The sequence below is a fragment of the Apteryx mantelli genome, chromosome 11 (assembly GCF_036417845.1).
Source record: "Apteryx mantelli isolate bAptMan1 chromosome 11, bAptMan1.hap1, whole genome shotgun sequence".
Classification (NCBI taxonomy): Eukaryota; Metazoa; Chordata; class Aves; order Apterygiformes; family Apterygidae; genus Apteryx; species Apteryx mantelli.
In genome coordinates this window covers 24944764-24966600 of record NC_089988.1, presented here as the reverse complement: position 1 = coordinate 24966600, position 21837 = coordinate 24944764, and the positions used below count along the sequence as shown (strand labels likewise).

Genomic DNA, 21837 nt, shown 5'->3' with positions numbered 1-21837 from the left:
AAAGTTGTAAAATATATGCGTGACCTGAGGGTCACCACTCACAATGCAGAGGAAGACTCCAGCCTTCATCCCCACGACCACCAGAGGGCTGAAGAAGACCCCCTAGCAACAGCCGGCGCAACCGCAGAAGTTACAGGAGGTGCCCTGTATACCCGGAACTGGAATCGCATATAAGGAGACTGTGAGGGGGGGGATTGCGCGCACCGTTGGTGGAGCAGGAGATTCCCCGGCCGCCCAGCGCTGTTTTGCTTACTTGTAACTTGCTCAATTATTCCATTAAATTGGATTTTATGCAAACCAATTGGAGTGGTCGTGTTTGCCTAAAACATCAGGACAGGCAGAGACCTGACTGGCAGAGGAGGGACCCCAAGGTGAAGGTCCTGGACGTAATGGGGGATGCCATATGAGCATGTGGTGCATGCTCACCACAAATGAGGCCAGCTGCATACAGGACTGCATTAGGAAGAGCATGGCCACCCAGACAAGGGCAGTTCTTATCCCCCTCCACTCAGCACTGGTGTGGCAACATCCGAAATAGCGTCTCCCAGTGTGGGCTGCCCAGTGCTGCAGGAATGGGGAGCAACTGGAGAGGGTCCAGAGGAGGTCTGCCCAGATAAGGTTGGGGGCCTGAAGCACATGGCCCATGCAGAGAGGCTGAGGGACCTGGACTTCTTTAGCCTGCTGAAGTTTCTAAGACCAATACAGTAGTCACCTGTGACTGCTTGAAGGGTGGTTTCAGAGATGAGGGAGCTTTTCTTGGCCGTGGGAAAGAGCATGCAAAGGAGAAGGAGCCACTAAGTGCATCTTGAGAGGTTCAGACTGGACTTCAGGTAGCAAGAACGTCACTCATAGGGTAGAGCTGTGATGCAACTGGACACCCAGAGGGACTGCATGATCAGTCCCTGGCTTTGTGTTTCAAGGAGCTGCCAACAAGGACAGAGGGATTTCAGTAAAGGTGAGGAGATTGTGCAGTGAGAGCAAGGTGGGGAAGCAGGTTGGGTGTCTACAGGCTGCAGGGAAAGAGGCACAGGTTTGTGACAGCTTAGGACAGCCTATGTTGGAGATGACCAAGGGCGCTGTGAAGGCTGAAAGCCTCCAAAAGAACTGAGGTCTTTTTCCCTTTCGCTACAGCTGGTGCGTCTGCCACCGAGGCCTACAAGAAGATGATGTTTCCTTAGAGCACTGTGGCCTTGTTGCCTTCTCACCCCTGGGGATCCCAGGAGGTGCTGTAATGTTGTCCTGCACTTGGCATTTTGCACCCTCACCTCACACTGGCCCCAGGAAGAGCCCTGAGCAATGCATGATGGAAAGCATCACCCTACCCAGGGGCTGGCTGTCAGTGCCTGGTCACTCTGCTTGATAACACACATCAAGGATGTCTTGGCATCACAGCCACCCTCACATTGCCTTTGCCTACCTGCAATCAGGGCCTCCAACTTTCTTCTCTAATCAGCCCCGGGGGAGCCTTTCTTGGTAATGGCCCTCAGTGGGACCCATTAACGCTCCAAGAAATTTGGGGATTTTCTTCTGACTTTCTTGAGAGGTTTGTTCAGTCTCAGCACCTGAAGTTCATGGGCTCAGCACCAAATACGTTTGAGGGGTCATTAAAATGCAAAAACCCCTAAGGAGCCATGCTTCTTTCCATAATTTTCTTCAATTCTTGTGTGGCTAATTGGGAGGTTTCAGGAGTGTATTTAAAAGAGGAAGATTTCAATGAGCAGAAAAAAGAAAAAAAAAAAGGATTTCTGTTTTTAAAGTTTTCCTTCTTTTTCAGCTTACAAACTAGAGTGATTTCCACATTCTCCAACTGATATTGATCCCGAGTGTCTCCTAATGAAGTCAGAACATGCAGGCAAAGCAGCATCCTTGACATCAGATATCCATGGACAACCCTCCTCCCCAGCTCCCCAGCCCTGCCATTGCCCTCATCAGCCACTGGGGACTTCAGATCACTCTTTTGAAAAATCGAACCTTTTGCCACTCAAGGCTGTAGCTGAATGGTACAGCTCATGTGCACCAATTCCCACCTGCTTTCCTTCGAGAACTAGCTGCAAGCAGACACAGAAGGGTTTTTCTTAACTGCAAAGAAACAAAAATAAACTTGATGCAGTGTCATAAGAAAGAAAACACAATCCTCAACTGTGCACATGCCCAGAGAGTCTGACGCGAAGATGACTTTAGAAATGACCGATTAAGCAGGATATATGGAAATATGTGAAGGGTTACTGAGATTAAATCCACAGCATAAGAGACAGAGCAGTGGTAATGCAAGTTAATGGGCAGATCGATATTTCTTCTCCCGAGACTAAAACCCTTCCTGAAGATTTCCACTCTTTCATCATAGGAAAACACTGACATTAAAATGAGCCAATCATTTGAGCTGAGGAAAGTGTGCTCATATTTTTGAAATGTTGAAAACAGTTCTTCACTTTTCCAGGCAGAGCTCAGTTGTCCAACCACAAGCACCCAGGGGCACTTGGAGAGGCCCCGGTGTCTCTGAGGGACCTGCCTGGGCCTGGCAGCTCTCACAGGGGACCTGCGGGAGACCGGAGCCCCTCTGAGCTGCAGAGGGAGGCTGGGCAGAGGGGACCAGGGCACCTGCAATGGCACCAGCTGCCTGTGACCCTGTGAGTGCATCCCACCCCAGCTCTGAAAAGCTCTTTCCTTTTTTAAAAAGAAGAAAAAACACAACATTCCCCTAAAAGATCACTATATTAAGAAAAATAAAATAAATCAAGAAAGATAATCGTAGCACAAAAAAAAATTAAAAGCTGGAAAGTTTAACAAAATATTTCTTTGCTTTCAATCTATTTGTTAATTTCTTTCGTGTTTCAATTTTACTGTCATTTTCTAAACATTTCTGTTATAATAGGACCTGCACCACTAAACAAAATATTTTTGTGTCTCACACAGAGCCCCAACAGCTCAGAAAACCACTCCCTGCCCATGACTGTCCATGACACTCCTCACTCTTTGTGCAGAGCACATCACACTGAGGTGTCGGGTGCTCTTGACTGGTGAGGAAAGCAGGGTGACCAGCTTCAAGGAAATGCTCTGCTTCTGGATGGCCAAATTTGCACAAATCTCAACATACCTGTGTTACCGTGCTGTTTTAAAGGAGTCTGTAAAACATTTCGCCACACTCCCTTTTCATTGTGCACACTGGCATTCATCTTATGGCAGAAGGCAATCAGGTTGGTCAGGCATGGTTTCCATTTCCCCTTGGTCAACCCATGCTGATTCTTCCAGGCCTTGTCCTTCATATGCTTGGAGATGGTTTCCAGGAGGATTTGCTCCATCACCTTCCCAGGGAATGAGATGAAGAGGACCAGCCTGTCGTTGCCCAGATCCTCCCTCTTGCCCTTCTGGAAAATGGCTGAGATGTCTGCCTTTTCCCAGTCATCAGGAACCTCCCTGATTACCCTGACATTTCATAGACAATTGGGAGCAGCGTTGCAGTGACTCCAGCCACCTCTCCCTCCACCCTGGGGTGCTTCCCATCTGGTCCCACGGACTTGTGTATTCCCACCGGGCAAAAGTCCTCCCCAGCTGCATTGTCCTCTACCAGGGGTGAGGCTTTGCTACCACAGATGCTGCCAAAGGACTCGGGGGCCAGGGAGGCCTGGCAGTAGACAAGACCAGGAAAAGACCAGGTGAAAGAGGCAATGACCTCCTCAGCCTTTCCCCTCTCTTTGTCACTGTGTCCCCTGCCCCACTGAGCAGGGAGAACACATTTTCCCTGGCTGCCTGCCTTGTGCTGCCAGCATCCTTACAGAAGCCCTTCAGGTTATCCTCCCCATCCTTTCCTAGCTCTAGCTCCAGCTCCAGCTCCAGCTCCAGCTCCAGCTCCAGCTGAGATTTCATTTGTCTAACTCCATCCTAAAGAGGATGAAACCCTCTCTGCTGCAGTCCAAGGTGGTGACTCTGTTATTCCTCTTACTTCTCCACCATCTCATGGTCACTACAGTGACAGACAACCTCCACATTCACATCCCCATCCAGGCTGAGCTTCAGGCAAGAAACCAAGGGGAGGATGGCAACATCTACTTAGAGGTGCAAACTACAGAGGTACAGAAATCACACTGCAGAAAAACTTGCTCTTCTCCCCTCACCCCTGAGGGGATCCAGGCAATGGCCTTTCAGGTGGTTAAAGGTGGATGCAATGAATTTCCATTGTAATATAGCTATGCCTGAGGCAGTGCCTCCCAGGCTGCCCTTACAGACAATAGAAAGGAGAAGGTGATCACCTGCCTTCTTTTAGATGGTCACATAAAGCACAAAGGACTCCTGTCCCAGAGACATTTGCTCTCTGCTTGAAATGGGCCCTGAGATCATAGGCGTTCAGGATAATTCAGGTTGAAGGGACCACAGGAGTCCTTTACTGCAATGTGCTGCTCAAACGAGAGTCAGATAAAGGGTCAGAAACCAAAAAAATGCCCCTGTCAAAGGACTTCTGGGGATGATAGTGAAGGAGAAGTCAGTAGAGGGTTGACAGGGTGCTACAAGTCCCATGGACAAAAGGGTTTCCTTCTTCTCCTTCTCCCGAGAATGAAATCCTCAGCTATCCACAGAGAAGAAGCTGGGAAACAAACTTTGCCACTGACATGGAGGCAGAGAAGCTCCTGAGTCCCTCAGAGACAGAGGCTGGTCCAAAGGCCACCACCCTAATGGCACCAGACCCCCAGGCACCCCTGCCTTCTTGCTGGGCACCCTGCAGCCCCAGGCAGGAGGTGTGTGGGGAAGAGAGTGGGATCTGCAGCCTGCAGCCCTGGCCACCCAGCAGCTGTGGTGGGACCCTGCTCCTCTAGATGAGACTGGGCTCTCCTGCATTTCCCCAGTGGGAAGCCTGTGTCCCCTCCAGCTGGGAATACAGCCCAGCAGAGAGGAACAACATGGGAAACACAATCTCTATTCCAGGGTGTGAAGAGAGAGGGGAGGGCAGAGGGGGATCTGCTCATGCCCTGGGCAGTGATTCCCTCGCTGCAGCCAGTACAGCCCTGCTGTTGCCCTGTAACCTGTGAGTCCGAGATGGGACTTCGATCTGCTCTGGCTCTAAAGATTTCTCAGTCATTAAGACCCAGGATTAAAGCACTGGTCTGGGGACACCTCATCAGTTCTATTAGTCTGTGATGTATTCTCAGTGCTCTCTCACATATTTCCACATATTCTGATTAAATTAATCATTTCTAAAGGCATCTTTGCATCAGACTCTCTGGGCATATGCACTTTCCATAGTTTCCCAGTTTTCCTTTTCCCCTTGCTTTTTATCCTTTCAGATACCTCTCTGGGAGGTCTTCTGGGAGTCTGAAGCTTGCCTCGTCTTTCAGAAGTCTCCTTGTCTCTTTAGCCACTTCCTTTGTTGTGTTTCTTGTCTATCCTTTCCTATCTATGTGTGGAAAACATTTCAAGGAAGGTTATGCCTTGTGGGCACTGGACCTCACTGGAGGCAGCTTGGACTTACCATAATGTTGAGGAGTGCTTTTTTGTATCTTTTATTAAACTGTTCCAAATTATAATTTCTTTGTTTGCTCTTAAGACAAACCCTTCTGTGTCTGTCTGCAGCTAGTTTTTGAAGGAAAGCAGGTGGGAATTGGTGCACATGAGCTGTAACATTCAGCTACAGCCTTGAGTGGTAAAAGGTTCGATTTTCACCAGAGTGATGTGAAGTCCCCAGTGGCTGATGAGGGCAATGGCAGGGCTGGGGAGCTGGGGAGGAAGGTTCTCCATACAGGTCTCCTATCAAAAACACTGCTTTGCCTACATGTCCTGACTTCGTTAGGAGACACTGTGGCTCAGTATGAATTGGAGATTGAGGGTATGACTTATACTGAAAGCTGAAGAATCAAGAAAGCTTAAGAAGCAGACATCTTTCATTTCTACGTGCTCATTGAAATCTTCCTAATTTCAATACATTCCTGCAAACTTTCCAATTAACCACACAAGAATCGACAAACTGAAGAAAGTTATGGAAAGAGGTCTTAGGGATTTTTGTATTTTAATGGCCCCTCAGGTGTATTTGGTGCTGAGCCCATGAACGTCAGATACTGAGAGGATGCCAAAGCAACTTTTCAAGAAATTAAAAGTCAGAAGAAAATCCCAAGTTTCTTGGAAAAATAATGGGTCCCACTGAGGGCCATTACCAACAAAAGCTCCCCAAGGGCTGATTAGAGCAGAAAGTTGGAGGCCCTGATTGCAGGTAGGCAAAGGCAATGTGAGGGTGGCTGTGATGCCAAGTCAAACTTGATGTGTGTTATGAAGCAGAGCGACCAGGCACTGACAGCCATCAACTGGGTAGGGTGATGCCTTCCATCACGCATTGCTCAGGGCCCTCCCTGTGGGCAGTGTGCGGGTGGGGTGCACAACACCAACTGCAGGAGCATGATACGGCACCTCCTGGGCACCCAAGGGACAAGGAGGCAGCAAGGCCACAGTGCTTTAAGGAATGTTGTCTTCTCATGGGCCTCGGTGTCAGAGACACCAGCCATAGCCAAAAGGACAAACACCTAGCTGTGCTGGGAGCCTTCAGCCTTGGCAGTGCCCTCGGCCATCTCCACCACAGGCTGTCCTATGCTTTCCGATGCCTGTGCCTCTTTCCCTGCAGACTGTACACACCCAAGCTGCTTCCCCACCTTGCTCTCACCCCGCGATCTCCCTACCTCTCCTGATGTCTTCCTGTCCTCGCTTGCTTTTCCTTGAAACACAAAGCCAGGGGCTGATCACAGACTCCCTCTGGGTGACCTGTTGCACCTCAGCACTGCCCTACGAGTGACATTCTTTGGACCTGAAGTCCAGTCTGAACCTCTCAAGATGCAATTTGTGGATCTTTCTCCTTCTCATGCTGTTTCCCACTGCCAAGAAAAGCTCCATCATCTCTGAAACCACCCTTCAAGCAGTCACAGTCTATTACTCTACTGTCCTTTGCCTCCACTTCAGCAGGCTAAAGAAACCCAAGTCCCTCAGCCTCTCCTCATGGATGGGATTATTCCCACCTAGGCAGAGGACTCGACTCTTCACTTGTAAATCTTCATGAGGTATCTGTTGTCCGAATCACCCAAGTTTCTCAAGTTCCTTCAGGAGTGAAGCTCCTCTGTGTGAAAACAAAACAAAACAAAACAGAACAACAACAACAACAACAACAAACAGTGCCACTGAGATAAGGGTGAGCAGGGGTGGGGTGGGCTGTATGGGACGGGATCAGAATGGTGAAAGAGACAGACTTAGGAGGGGTGGAAGAAAAAAAAAAGGAAATTCAAAGTGAAGCCAAGGAGTGATCATGTCTGTCTTGGGGATTCCTGCCAAGAAGCCCTGCATCTGAATAATTCTGACTGGAGGAGGACAAGAAAGCTGGCCTGCTTCCACTGTCACAGGGCACCTGCGTGCTTTCCCTGACATCCACAAGAGAAGATGGAGAGTGGGAAGACTCATGGACACCTTCAGGGTGGAAGGGAACTCAGAGGGTCTCTGGCCCAACATCCTTGCTCCCAGCGGGGTCATCTCTGGGGTCACAGCAGGTTGCTCTGGGCTTCCTCCAGTCTGGTGTTGGCAGCCTCCAAGGGAGGAGACCGCACAGCACTGTCTGGGCAACAAGTTCCAGTGCTTTCTCACAAAGCAAGTGCTCCAGCTACCTGACTGTTGTGAGGGCCCTCGGCCAAACTCACTCCCAGTTATCAACCTTTTCTTGTTCTGGGAACCCAAACCTGGATGCAGGGTTCTACATGTGCTCTAATGAATACTGACTAGAAGGCAATCACCATTTCCCTCGACCTCCTGCCTGTGCTCCTGCTCATACAGCCCATGATGCTTCTGGCCTTCTTTGCTGCCAAGGAATGCTGCTGGCTCATGTTTTGCCTCCTGTCCCCCAGCACCCTCACGTCCTTTTCCACAGAGCTGCTCCCCAGGCCCTCAGGCCCCAGCCTGTAACACTGTGGGGTGTTGGGTTATTGCAGGTGCAAGCCCTGTCATTTGTCCTTATTGAATTCCATGAGCTTCCTGACTGAAGTCCCCACACCCCCACCTCCATTTAGGGGTCATCTACAAGCATGATGAGTGTTGCCTCCTCCGTGTAACTGATACAGATGATAACCAGGACAAGTTCCTGGAGAGACCCTGTGGCACTCCACTTCTCCCTGGCCTCCAGGAAGAGTACTACCCATTCACCACTGCCCTCTCAGCCTCTGGTCCTCCAAGCAGCTTTTTACCCATCCGGTTGTCTACTCTTCTAGACTTGCCCTGGAGACAAGAGAGAAAGTCTGGAGAAAGGAAGACTTTCCCTTTGTAGAGGAGGATTAGGTTATTATGGAAAATTAGGCTCGCTGGCCACCATAACAGCGTCCGACCCTAGGTTCCCACTGAGGCAGAATTTCGAAGTCAGATTGGAGAGAAATAAAATTTAATGATACACGTGTGGTAATTACAGCTTGAGCTGGGTGCCTCCGAAGAGGGACCCCGAACAAAGAAATCCCTGGGCAATTATGCCCTTACAATCTAAATTCCCCACCCCTCAAGTGATAGTTTGGACCAATAGTAATAGTTAGATCTAGGGTCTTCCTCTTCTTCACTGGGCCCCTTCATTGTCTCTAGGCAGGCTGCTGCTTTTCTTATCTTCAAGATTGCTGCTCCTGCTATCCGTGTAACTTCTTTATCTCTCAGGCTTGAAGCGGCTCTGGGGCCCCCTTTTACTTATCTAGGTAAAAGTTCAACATATCTAGGTGAAAGTCCACATCTTGAGACCTAAGGCTTCAGCAAATTTAGCTACTAATGCTAAGCAAGTTATGCTAAGTGTTTAATTCTAGCTTCAGTCCGATATTCTATAACACCAATGGCACCAGAGCCACAAGCATGCCTGCCTTGCTGCTGGGCACCTTCCAGCCCCAGACAGGAGGTGTGTGGGGAAGAGAGTGGGTTCTGCAACCTGCAGCCCTGGCCACCCAGCAGGTGTGGTGGGACCCTGCTCCTCTAGATGAGACTGGGCTCTCCTGCATTTCCCCAGTGGGAAGCCTGCGTCCCCTCCAGCTGGGAATACAGCCCTGCAGGGAGGGCCAACACGGGAAACACGATCTCTGTTGCGGGGTGTGAAGAGAGAGGGGAGGGCAGAGGGGGGAACCTGCTCATGGCCCGGGTACCAATTACCTCCCTGCAGCCGGTACAGCTCTGCTGATGCCCTGTAACCTGTGGGCCCGGGATGGGTGACTTTGATCTGCTCTGACTCTAAAGATTTCTCAGCCTTTAAGACCCAGGATGCAAAGCACTGGTCTGGGGACACCTCAGCAGTCGAAGGGCCTGAATGCCTGGTATGTTCCTGAGAACGTTTCTGCTCTCTCCCAGCACTGGTTCATTTTTGAGGATGAACTCGCTCACTGTTTCACTCTGAGGACAGGCTTGACCAGGCAGTACAAATGCCAGCAAGGCCTCACCCCACAACAGTGTCCCCTGCCCCTCATTCTGCCTTCCAGCCCCTTCCTCCTAGAGGATTTGGGTTGGGAGGGACCACCAGAGATCTCCAGGACCACGGTCTGCTCTGAGCTGGGCTAACTTGACAGTTAGATCAGGTTGGTAGGTGCTTTCTCCAGAAGAATTTCTTAAGATTTCCTGTCCCCTGCCCCAGTGCTACTCAACTACCATGGTTATCTCTTTATTTTTTCCTTCAACTCATTTGAAATTTCCCTTATTGCATCTTCTCTTTGTTGTCTCTTGCCCTTTCCTCCCCTTGGCCCCCACACAGACCATTCCACCAGGCTGCGACTGAGGACAATAACAGCCTCACCTCCAAGCACAGCCTTGCTCGGATCTCCTGGGACCATGCAGGCAGGCTGTGGTGGCCAGCTCTAAGCAGAGCTATGCACTTCAGGTCCCTAAGTGGTCTCAGAGGAGAGCTAATGGAGACATAATATGACCCAGGGCAGAGCCTGTCGGCCGATGCCATATCAGAGGTGGGGGCAGCAGGCATGAGAAGAGAAGACCTCCAGCAGCTCCTCTCCACACCCTCGCAGGGAGTGATGCACCCAGCAGTGCTCCTGAGAGAGGATGGTGACAAAGGACAGGGGGCACCACGAGCTGCATTGCTGGGAGACCATCTGTGCTGAGTCTGGGAGTCCTGGCAGGTGGTGCCGGTGGCTGTAGCCCTCGAGAAACCCCTGACCCTGCTAGCAGCAGTGAGTCCCCTCCATGACTGGTGGGAGCTTCTGGGGTGTCATGGCTCCCAACTCCCTCCTGTCCCTGTGCTGGCCCAGCCCTGCTGCCCTCCATGTGGCCCCATGGCCCCACTGCACAGACACTGCACAGGACAGGGTGCATTCAGGGGTGGGGAAATGTCTTCCAGGCATGGTCTCCATGACAGCCCTCAGTGACACCAGCTTTGGAGGCAGCACAGCCGTCAAGCACTGCACCTGCAAGAACCTACTTTATTACAGAGATACTGTGAGGGAGTCAGCTCTGACCCAGTGTTGGACACAACTTTATATGGGCACCAGGTGAGACAGAGCAGTCTCAGGAAAGGTGGAATGAATCCAAGCATTTGTGTAGCAACATGGTGACAAATAATAATAACAACAGTAATAAAAGTAATAATACAAATAAAGTGAACAAACAAAGCTCAGTCCTGGTAGGGGAGAAAGGGGGGAGTCATTTGTGGAGAGCAATGGCAATGTCACCACTGCTGAAAAATGTCCATGAAATCACTTTTCTCAGGGCATCTTTGAGCTCCTTGTTCCTCATGCTGTAGATGAGGGGGTTCAGAGTTGGAGGCACCACCGCATACAGAACAGTCACCACCAGATCCAGAGCTGGGGAAGAGATGGAAGGGGGCTTCAGGTAGGCAAACAGGCCAGTGGTAACAAACAGGGAGACCACGGCCAGGTGAGGGAGGCACATGGAAAAGGCTTTGTGTCGTCCCTGCTCAGAGGGGATCCTCAGCACAGCAGTGAAGATCTGCACGTAGGACAACACAATGAAAACAAAACACCCAAATGTTAAACAGGCACTAACCACAAGAAACCCAACTTCCCTGAGGTAGGTGTCTGAGCAGGAGAGCTTGAGGATCTGGGGAACTTCACAGAAGAACTGGTCCAGGACATTGCCTTGGCAGAGTGGTATTGAAAATGTGTTAGCAGTGTGCAGGAGAGCATTGAGAAAACCACTGGCCCAGGCAGCTGCTGCCATTCTGACACAAGCTCTGCTGCCCATGAGGGTCCCAAAGTGCAGCGGTCTGCAGATGGCAACAAAGCGGTCATAGGCCATAACAGTGAGAAGAAAATACTCTCCTGCTAACAAGAAGACAAACAGAAAGACCTGGGCAGCACATCCTAAATAGGAAATGGCCCTGGTGTCCCACAGGGAATTGGCCATGGATTTGGGGACAGTGGTGGAGACAGTGCCAAGGTCGAGGAGGGAGAGGTTGAGGAGGAAGAAGTACATGGGGGTGTGGAGGCGGTGGTCGCAGGCTACGGCTGTGATGATGAGGCCGTTGCCCAGGAGGGCAGCCAGGTAGATGCCCAGGAAGAGCGAGAAGTGCAAGAGCTGCAGCTCCCGTGTGTCCGCAAATGCCAGGAGGAGGAACTCGCTGAGGGGGCTGCTGTTGGACATTTTGCTGTCTCCGGGCATGGGGGACTGTCCAAAGGAGAAAAGACATTGAGAAGTTAGTGGAGGCTTTCCAAGCAAAAAAAACCCCAAATGTTGCAGTTCTCATACAAGCCCCCGCTTTGCTTCTCTTAAATGAGAGGACCTTTGTGCAGCTCTCATGCTTGAGCTCCGCTTTGCATTGGCTGAGTGTGCTATGAGGAGCAGGGACCTCTGCCCATGGGCTCCAGAGCAGTCAGTCCTGCTGTAAAGCAGTGGGCACAGGGCAACGGGGGTGACCAGCTCTGACATGCACACTTTCTGTCAGGTGAAAGCCACTCATCGTGTAGAAGGACTCTTCAGCATCCTCACTGTGAATTCTAAAGAATGAGGTTTGAGGAACAGAGTTTCAGGGATTTTTTATTTTCTTTCAGATGTCCTTGTCACTCCTGGGGAGTGTTCCTCAAAGGTAGAAATCCTTGGCATTTCTAATGAGTCATGAGTAAAACGGATTCACTGTCCCTTGTTGCAGAGTGAGCACAGCTAGTCTGTGTATTACTCGCATTCCCAGCTGTCCTGTGCTTGTAAATCTTTGGGCTGGAGGATGATCACACTCATGTGTTGCCCTAGAGAGAAACCAGCCCCTGCTGAGAGCACACAAGTCCAGTTTCAAAGTGCACAGCTCCAAACTTCTCACCCTTTCTCCGGGCACCTCAGGGAGCTCTCCACACTCCCCTTCTAGCCAAGGACACAGGGCTCTTTTCAGATGCCCACATACAGCCTCCCACCACCATCTCCATACTCTCAGCATCTCGGCACCTTCCTCATGGGGCTCTCAGATATCACAGAGATGCTATGAGACAGCAGTGCCTTTCTAGAGGGCAGCACGCAGTCTTCCAGGACACTATTAGGAAACGGTCAAAGGACTCTTAGGACTGGAGATGGGCTCTCCTAAGGCAGAGTCAGCTCAGATCCCAGCTCCAGTGACTGCATTTTCTGGAGCTCCACAAGTCAGAAGGAGGCTGGGGCAACCTCATTCCCATGCAGACCCCTCTGTTCCACAACTTGTAGTATCCATGTCTGAACTGCAGCTGAAAGTTCCCACCCCAGAGAGCCCAAGAGCAAGAACAGGAGCATCATGGACAGGAGGGGAAACAAGGAGCAGCACCATGATCCTGCTGCCAAGGGAGGCAAGGAGAGAGACAGAGAGGCATTCTGGAAAGCCTTCACCTTGCCCAGCTGGGCATGCCACCTTGCAGATGGTGATACTGCAGGGCAGTCACTCTCAGGCCCTTTGTCGGGCTGCACAAAATGGGCCTATGGCAGGAGAGATGCCCCTGTCCTCTGCCAGAGGTCTGGCTGCAGAGGAGGTGGCTCATGCCCTGCAGTTCCCTCTCATTCCCTGCCCATCTCTGCTGCCTGAAGCTGTCCCTGCTGCCAGTTCTTTCTCTGTCACAACATCTTCTCATGGTCAGTGCTCACAGACACCATCCCACCCTCTGTGTGCTCACTTCTGCCCTACAGAAACCTCCCGCATCGGGGCACATCTAGGGACATCTCTGTGCATGCACATCCTAAGGAACAGGTCACATAAACTCCTATGAGGCCCCAAAGGTGATCCTAATGCTGTCTGTAGGCTAAGGTGGGCATGAAGTGACTTCCTGAGGTTTCTCACTGACCTATTAATCTCTGAGAGTAAAAGGTTAGGAATCCCACTTCCTTGCCAAAACAGAAAACTCATTCCTTCATTCTCCCTGCCAAAATTATGAAACTGTAAGTGCAGACACCTGAAGGAAAGCTGTTTCCCTTTGAAGTAGCTCTTCTCTTGATCTCCTCTTGAAAAGACCCCTTGCACATCTCCAATGCATGAGCTAGAACTGTGAGCAGCCCTGACCCATGCAGCACCCTCTCAGCAGGAGAATGACCTACCCTGCTGGGGGTCGCTGCTCTCCCACGGAGGTTCTCCCCGTAGTGCTGTGGGGAGCTCCCCAGTCAGGCTGAGGGCTGTCCCCCACCAGCAGCAGAGTCACTGTCCCGGGCACGCAGCACCCTGGGGCACAGGGACACTGCTCTGAATTACAGCCCTGCGCAGACCGGGGTGTGCTCCCTGGCTTTACACTCTGCAGCCACCCCTGGCAGAATGGAGCTGCACGCCCTGTCCCTGTGACAGTGTGGCAGGGAATCCCTGCTCTGAAGCATCTCCTCCTCTGCCTATGCACTGGAGGAGCCAGGAGAGCAATCCTTAAAAAGCCTATCAGTGATGGGATGGGATGGGTTTAGGAAACACCCTCCAGGAACCTCAGTAGCATTGCCCTGCAGCCAGAGACTTACCATGTCAGGGGCTGTGAAGATTTCTCCCACAAGGAGCTCTCCTCTCCCCTCCCACTCCACACTGCCTTGCACTTCTCTCTGCCTTCTCTCCTCTCATGTCAGCAGCAGCAGGCAGTGCCCAGAGCCCTGCTGCTCTTTGTGGAGGAGCTGCTCCTGCACACAGCTGTCTCTGGGCAGTGCTGCCTGGTTGCCACGACCTCCCTCCGTCCCTGGAGCCTGGCCTGCTCAGGAGCAGAGGCCCAGCTGAAATCATGAATTTCTCTGTCCCTTGTGCTCCCTCCTCCTGGGAAATGTTCACTCCAATAAACTAAAATAATCACCAGTGGTCCCTCTCTAAGCACTGAAGGAGGACTCATTCCAGCATTACAGATTGTTTCATCAGAGGATGGTTATCTGCAAGAGGTGGAAATGTCCCACTCTGGAAGCCCCTATTCCCATGTCTTAACTAGGCAGGACATGTAGAAAGGAGCAAGAAGGGAGCTCATTGACACATGGTTCAGGTGCTGACTCAGATGAGTCAGTCTGGGCATCTCGTTCTGTTTTGGAAGGCCCTGAACTGGAGTGGGATTCAGCAAACTCCTGTGAACTGCACAAATGCACAGCAGGTGGGATTCCCCTTGCCCAAGCTGAAGTGTGCACAACACAGATGTCTGCATGGGAGCTCTTTCTCCAAGCTCCCATTGTAATCACCTGAGATGGAGGGTGGGAGTCAGTTCCCCACACACAAACACCTGGTGAGATTGGAAGAGACAGAGGTGGTCCCAGGCATGTGCCAGTGTCTGCTTGCTCTCATGGAGCAACTGGGAGACCCACATCCTTCTAGAGCATGAGGTGGGGGCCAGCTGGAGAATTTCTTTGGCCATCTCAAATGACACTAGATGCCCACTACTGTTAGAGCACCCCTCACTATGGTGCTCAGACACATGGAGATGCCTACAGTGCAAACTGCTAATGGAATTCAGTGCAGACACTTGATTTAATGACATAGAAACAGGCTGGCAGGGCCATGTCAGATGCCTGGGGTTTCTAGCATAACCACATGGATGGGTCCTATGGGAAAACCATGCCCCTTTGGAGTGGTTGCTGGGCAGACAACCCAGGTTATCTCAGGCTTTCCTACCTGTGCCCAGACAACTGCATCCCACCACCGCCTTTAGGCAAAGTCCATCCTGTCTGCATTCAAGTGTGCTGCATAAATGGGAAGCACATTGTGATATGTGCTAATTTGTTACATCAAAGTGAGAAACAGCCTTGAAACATCCTGGACTGTGATGTGTGCTAATTGGTTACATCAAAGTAAGAAACAGCCTTGGGAACATCTGTGGGAACATCCTACATCCTGTGGTGGGGGCATGTACCCCGCCTGAGATAAGGGAGTTGAGATAGCGAAGCGGCAATGTTAGTTTAGATAGCCTAATATGGTAATGGCGATGTCACACAACTGTGAAATATAGCACGACCTCGAAAGCTGTAAAATATATGCGTGACCTGAGGGTCACCACTCACAATGCAGAGGGCTGAAGAAGACCCCCTAGCAACAGCCGGCGCAACCGCAGAAGTTACAGGAAATGCCACATATACCCAGAGCTGGAATCGCATATAAGGAGACTGTGAGGGGGGGTTGTGCGCGCCGTTGGTGGAGCAGGAGACTCCCCGGCCGCCCAGCGCTGTTTTGCTTGCTTGTGACTTGCTCAATTATTTTATTAAATTGGAATTTATGCAACCCGGCCCGAGTGGTTGTCACTTTGTCGCATTTACCTGTAACAACGTGGCTGCAGTTTGTGTTTGTGAGGTCACTTGTGGCTCAGTGCCTGATAGGCCAGTGCTGGTCATGTGGGTGCCGTTTGTGGTTGTGATGTCACTTGTGGCTCAGTGCCTGATAGGCCAGTGCTGGTCATGTGGGTGCCGTTTGTGGTTGTGATGTCACTTGTGGCTCAGTGCCTGATAGGCCAGTGCCGGTCACATGTCTGCTGTTTTTAACCTGTCAGGTTATTTCTGCCTTCAGCACCACATAACGCCATGGTAGGCGCATGGCTCCTCTTTGTCGTTGTGAGGTCATTGTGCCCCTGTACCTTATAGGGCAGCAGGAAGCACATGGTGTCAATGCAGATGTGATTTCAGTTCTGCCTTTGCGTCTGATAGGCCAGTAGCAGGTACAAGGCTTTACAGCTTAGTTGGAAATCCCTTTTTCTCACTACCTAGCTGAGAGCATAAGAAGGACCTTATTGCCAGCAAGAATACTTAAAAACTTAGAAATATGACTCCTGCTCCTCATTACCAGTACCCGAGAGCAAAGAAAACAGAACAGATTATCTTATTTTTTTGGCACCCCAGATAGAACACAGCGAGGTTCTCATCTGGTGAGCACTGGCACTGGTCTTGCATGCCTGTGTTTATTGGCCGTGGGCTCCCAGAGATCTACTTCAATGGGCACAGCAAATGCCCCGGGTGTGGGAGGACCCGGAAAAGGCAGCTCGACTGTTTTGTACAAGAGTAGAGGGACATCCCATTTGTTAGGGGGATGTTCAAGTATTGTTTCAACAGATATTTCAGCCAGGGGATAGAGAATGGATATTGAAAAAAGGATAGGGAATTGGCAGACTGAGATGATAACCGACAGCCTTGCCCACGAGGAGATCTGAATTGGGATTATAATAATACAAATGATTGGGCAGCGTGTCAAATGGCATGCCAAAATCTGGTTTTAGCTATACGAACTGCAGGGCAAATGGGTGTTATCTCAGAAAAGGTACTAGCGTTAGCAAAAGTCTGAGGAACACTCGATTTTTGGAATATTTGCTTGTGGCAAATTAGGCTCTTATGCTATGGAGGGATGTCTGTGGAAAATGTTAATGAAAGGCTGGCAGTGAGCCTATTGGTCCAGCAAGCGGCACCAGCTATCCATGAGTATTTCAGAAACCATGCTCCAGGGTGGCAGGGAGAGAATTTACAGAAGATTCACTGTATTACAGCAGCTGGACCTTTACTAGAAACATTTGAGAGCTGTGACAGTATGGGCACACATGTTACATGGTTGAGGGCTCATCTGTCACACAAGAGGAAGATCTCCATTTGGGTTATCTGATGGTTGCCTCTCTGGTCATCTACCAGTAATGTCTAGTCAGTGCCCACATGTACCACCAGCATGTGCTAATGTGCTTGAGGCACCACGTACAGGCAATGGCTTGTGATGTTCCTGAGCAAGAAACCTGGTCTGAAGGAGCCTCTGGAAATGAGGCAGCAGGCTGTGAGCTGGGGAGCTCTTCAGACGGCTTGAAGGCTGGTCACCTCTTCCAAAATGACCTTTGAAATTATGATTCATGACCAGGCAAAGAGGACAGTGCCTGCCCTCACCTTTCCTGCCTTGTGCTCCAGACTGACTTGGGCACAAGTCCATCCTGAGCTGAAAACTCAGCAGTCCCGGGGGTGCAGCAGTGCACCCAGGCTCATCCACCTTGCTGAAGGGCTCGGCTTCTTTTCTCAAGCACGCCCCACACAAACCGAGCTGCGAGGCTCCTTAGGAGTGACTTACATCTCAGTAGCTCTGAAGTCAGGCAGAGGTTAAGGTCCTTTTCTGTCTGTGTGGCTAGGTCTGTAATTTAAGCGGAGCAGAAATTATACCCTATTATTAAGTCATCGGTTTGTCTTGGTAGGTGTGTTCTGACACTTTGTCTCGATGTACTATCTGTCTGGTTGATACAGTTTTCATCAGTTTACATTTTACATCCTGTTTACATGTGTTTACATGTGTTAGTTTGCATAGATACAGAGTTATTAGTTACATAGCAGCCTATTCTACATGGCTCAATATTCTCATACAAACTTCCTTTTCACCAGCACACAGGCAGGCCAGAGGACACCACCAACTCTCATTTATGTTCCACATGTCCACGTAAGGTGGAGGCTTTTGGAGTCTCCTGGGAAGCTCCATTTACAACATTACTACAGAACAGTCCAGCATATGCACAAGTTTTGTTGCTTGCCAATTCAGATGGATGGATAGGTATTGTTTTGAGTTTCCTTTTCCAGTTTCAAGGGCACTTAAGTGAAGATGAAGCACCTGAATGCTGTGCTTTCCCGAGCAACTGGATACTGTTATCACGAGGGCACCCTACCTGAACCTATTAACATTTGCTTAGCCGGAAAACAATACTGAAAACTCTTTTCTGAAGTGTTTTCGGAGTCAAGATTCACTCGGACCCAGCCTTCCCCACATTCTCACACACACAGGCTTACTCGACAGATCTGGAAGTTTGCCTAGGGGAATCACTGCGGTGACTTTGAGATGGCTGTTTATATCCTGCGCCCAGTGTATGCAATGAGTGCAATGTAAAAGGCAATCAAGATGTGCTCACTAAAAGCATACCTTCCCACAGTCTGCCACTGCAAAGTAGAGTTGTTACATTGTTCAGCAGAGAAATCAGTTGAGCACTTCAACGCCTTAACTACAGTGTCAGCTCTTGCTTCATAAAGGCCAAAGCTTGAAAAATTACGAAGCTCAATCCCATCTTGTGTTTCAGTGACTTTAGGAAGACAACTACCTCCATTTCCATCAGCAGACTTCAGGAGGAGTACAGCCTTCACTTTCCAGGCTTCTGAGAGTTGGCCTTAAAGGAAGGTGTTTAAAAGATGAAACAGGTTACTCTCCAGCTGATGATGTCTTCCTGAACATGGAAACACAAACCCTAACTGGATGCGTTTACCATCAAAGGCTTTGAAAGTGCTTAACTTGGATACTGTTGGTAAATCCCTTCTAAAACTGAATACTGAAATTCCAGCACGTCAAGAGTTTCTGGCAGCAAAGCGGGTCCTTTTTCTCACAGAAGGCTCCAGTAGTTCAGGGCTAAGCCCCCAGGTCAGGGGTCAGTGCTGGCCCTGGAAACAGTCCTCCATTTCCTCAGTCTGGGGGGAGCCATGTCGCTCTCTGATGTCCAGGAGCCAAGGTGCAAAGGTTCCACCTTATCTTTCCAAAGAGGATGAGAAGAAAATGGATTTAGGATATAACAATTAACGTAGGCCTCCTCAAAGAGTTCAAAGCCTTCAGCCCAAGTAGCAGTACCTCAGACATCGACATCTTTGAGGCTCTACCTGAAGCCTTTCTTGCTGTTCCTTCAAATGACATCATCAAATATCACGACTCATGCTGTCCTGCTATCTAAAGCCTTGCAGCTTCTCCACAAACTTTTGCTGCTTCCCCCCAGTCCATCTGCCTCCTCCCATTTCCACTTCATATCTTTAACAGTTCACTAAACTCAGTCTACTAGTCCATGGATCTGATCTATCTCCAGATAGACAAGCAGGACTTGATAGCAAAGCCTTTCATGCCTTCTTAAAAAGTTGCAAGTTATTGGATTTTGTCTCCCAGAATTGGTCAGCAATAGCTGAGGAGAAAGGGTAAAGGTGGGAGGAAGAAAAAGGTATTCTGCATTTCCAGATGATACTTAAATACCAACTAGCAAAGCTAACCTGCTGTTGTTTAGAAGAGAATGTCAATGAATAAAGCAGCAAAACACTTGAAGGTTTTGGTTTCCTTATTTGCAGTACTTTTAACCTTATTGAAAGAGAAGAATTTACAGTTCTATTTCATCATGCTGTGAATTGAGTTTTCCTGATGATAGAGAATATATACAGCTCACTCTTAAATCTTCAGATATTGTGCCCACAAAGGGAAACACCTGGTCTTTCAAGCAAAAGATTACAATTGACTTCTAACAGATAACCCTCTCCTGCTTATACACTAATCAAGGTCACATGTACATGAAACACTCAAAGACGACAAAACCCCAAAGCACCTTTTTAAACCAGGACACTTTTGGAGTAGACTTTCCTTTGATCACACAAGTCACTAAGCCTTTAACTATGGCAAGGGATTCCCTCTACCTTGAATCTCCATATAGTCTGCATTTTACAAATTCTTAAGAAATGGCTTTTTACTACTACTATAAAAGCTCAGTGTTGGCAGAAGTTTTTCAAGCACACAAATGTATTGATGCCTCAGTTTACCTAAAGATAAATTCAACAGAACCCATGTCCTAGGTTAAAGGAAGGCAAAGAAACCCCATCCTTGCCTCTATTTATACATTTTCTGTTGGGGGGGGGTTCTTTCTGAATAGCCTACTGTAAAGCGCAGGGGCAGCAGAATTTTACATTAAACTATTTAGAGTTTATGCCTAACCTCTCCAAAGAAATCCAATTGCTCTTAAAGAATCAGTTCTAAAAGTCCAATGGTAGAGAGCCCAGTTAAGAGCCACCGGTGCCAACAACTTACATATTATGCCAACGCATTACGTATTGCCACCATTTAGACTCTCTACAAGAGCAGGGAGGAGAATGCTTCAGAGTCAGGCACTTGCTCCTCCTCTTCAGTAGATTCCTGGGCAGAAAGTTGCTCATCATCATCAGCGGAGGATGGGGAATCGCTGCTGTAGACTGCGTGTTTCCATCTGCAAGCAATTCAAAGGCAATAACAAAAACAAGATTAGGTCACACTAAGTCAAAAATCAAGTGCAGTCTACCCCAGAAGGTACTGTGAGATCTAGGAAGTTTCCAGCCCATTATATGTATTTGTCGTGCATCTGATTTCAAACTGCATTACATGTTCTTCCTTGGGAGAGCAAAGTTCCATCTTTGTTGGGAAGTTAAAAAAAAAAAAAGGCACATGGTACTTATATGCAGCTTGACTTTGGCATATGATAGGCCAGAGCCTTGCAAAGTAACTGTAAAGCCTTGCAAAGCAGCTGTATTTGTGAATCTATTGCCCCTGATTTCCCCTGAACTTCGTATTCACAGCTGTTACCAAAAACAGCAGGACAAGTCAAGAAGGGAGCTCCTGAGAGAGCTTCAATTAATTACGATGCATACAGGATGATAATCCTGATGCATACAGGTTTTGGCTTGAACCTTTTTATAGGTTTTTATTCCCCTTGTTCAAGTCTTGCACAGGCTGCGGAACATGGGCGAGGTACTGCCTTCACGAGGTATTGCATAATTACCCCTCTTCCTCAAGGCATGATCAGCTCAACTACTGCAACATCCTCTTCTGTCCTGAAGTACAGCCTTGCCCCACTCAGATCCATTCAGAAAGTTGCTCTAAAGGTCATCTTCTGAACTTATTCCCTTCATCACAAAGCGCATTCTCCTGAAACCCTTCAAGTGTCTTCTCTCACAGCAAACAGAGTTGCTAAGGCCTTTCATGAATTACCCTCCTTCCTACATTATTTCCCACTGAGTGCCCAGAAAACAGCTCTGAATTCTGAGCTGGCCCTGACAGCACCTCTCACTGACTAACCCCTCAATACAAAAATGCAGAAGCATGTTCTCTTCTTACCTGCCACCTTCACGCTTGGGAGAAGGTTTGCATATGCACCTGGCAGTCTTCCTTACCTCCTGAAAATTCTTGCTGGGCTGCTCAAAACCCATGAAAACTGTCAGGCTACTGCTGCAGTGAGAGCAGTGCTCATCATTCAGAGTAGGACTGTGCATTTCCTTGTATTCCCACCTCTTGACAGCCATCTCTTGCCTTTTCTCTTGTGCTTGGTTACAAGCATTTTGGAAAAGGACTGGTTTTGTTTGCTGACTCTCTGTCCAGAGCTTACCGGCAGGGCCCTGGAGTCCCTGACTATGGCTTGTAAGCGCTAAGGCTATACAGAAATGTGAATAGATTAAAAAAATATCCAGTATTTCAACTCATTTCAGCTGTTTCAGAGGAGGCTTTTGGCCAGAACACAGTAAAGAAAATTGAAAGCCAGAACTAACCTGCACTGCCATCTTGAGTGTCAGCGATTTCCTCATCAGTTCTCCTCAAGAGTACATATCCAAGTTTTCCTGACGACAAGAAACAAGAAGGGTCAGTCACAAACACGCAGAAAATCTGACATATGCACACTTGGTGCCTACACAGTAACTTTATCAAGGCTCTGCATGGACACAAAAGATTAGCATGCAGTTCTACGA

The 21837-nt window shown here is 49.3% G+C and overlaps 1 protein-coding gene across 1 annotated transcript; it reads right to left on the bottom strand.

Annotated features, from left to right (window-relative positions):
- Positions 1 to 10737: 10737 nt before the first annotated feature.
- On the bottom strand, positions 10738 to 11199 carry LOC136993144 (olfactory receptor 14A16-like; the record flags this gene model as incomplete). Its single annotated transcript, XM_067303155.1, has 1 exon — positions 10738 to 11199. A coding segment is annotated over one exon (462 nt), but the record flags the coding sequence as incomplete, so codon positions are not given.
- Between the last annotated feature and the right edge of the window lie 10638 nt (positions 11200 to 21837).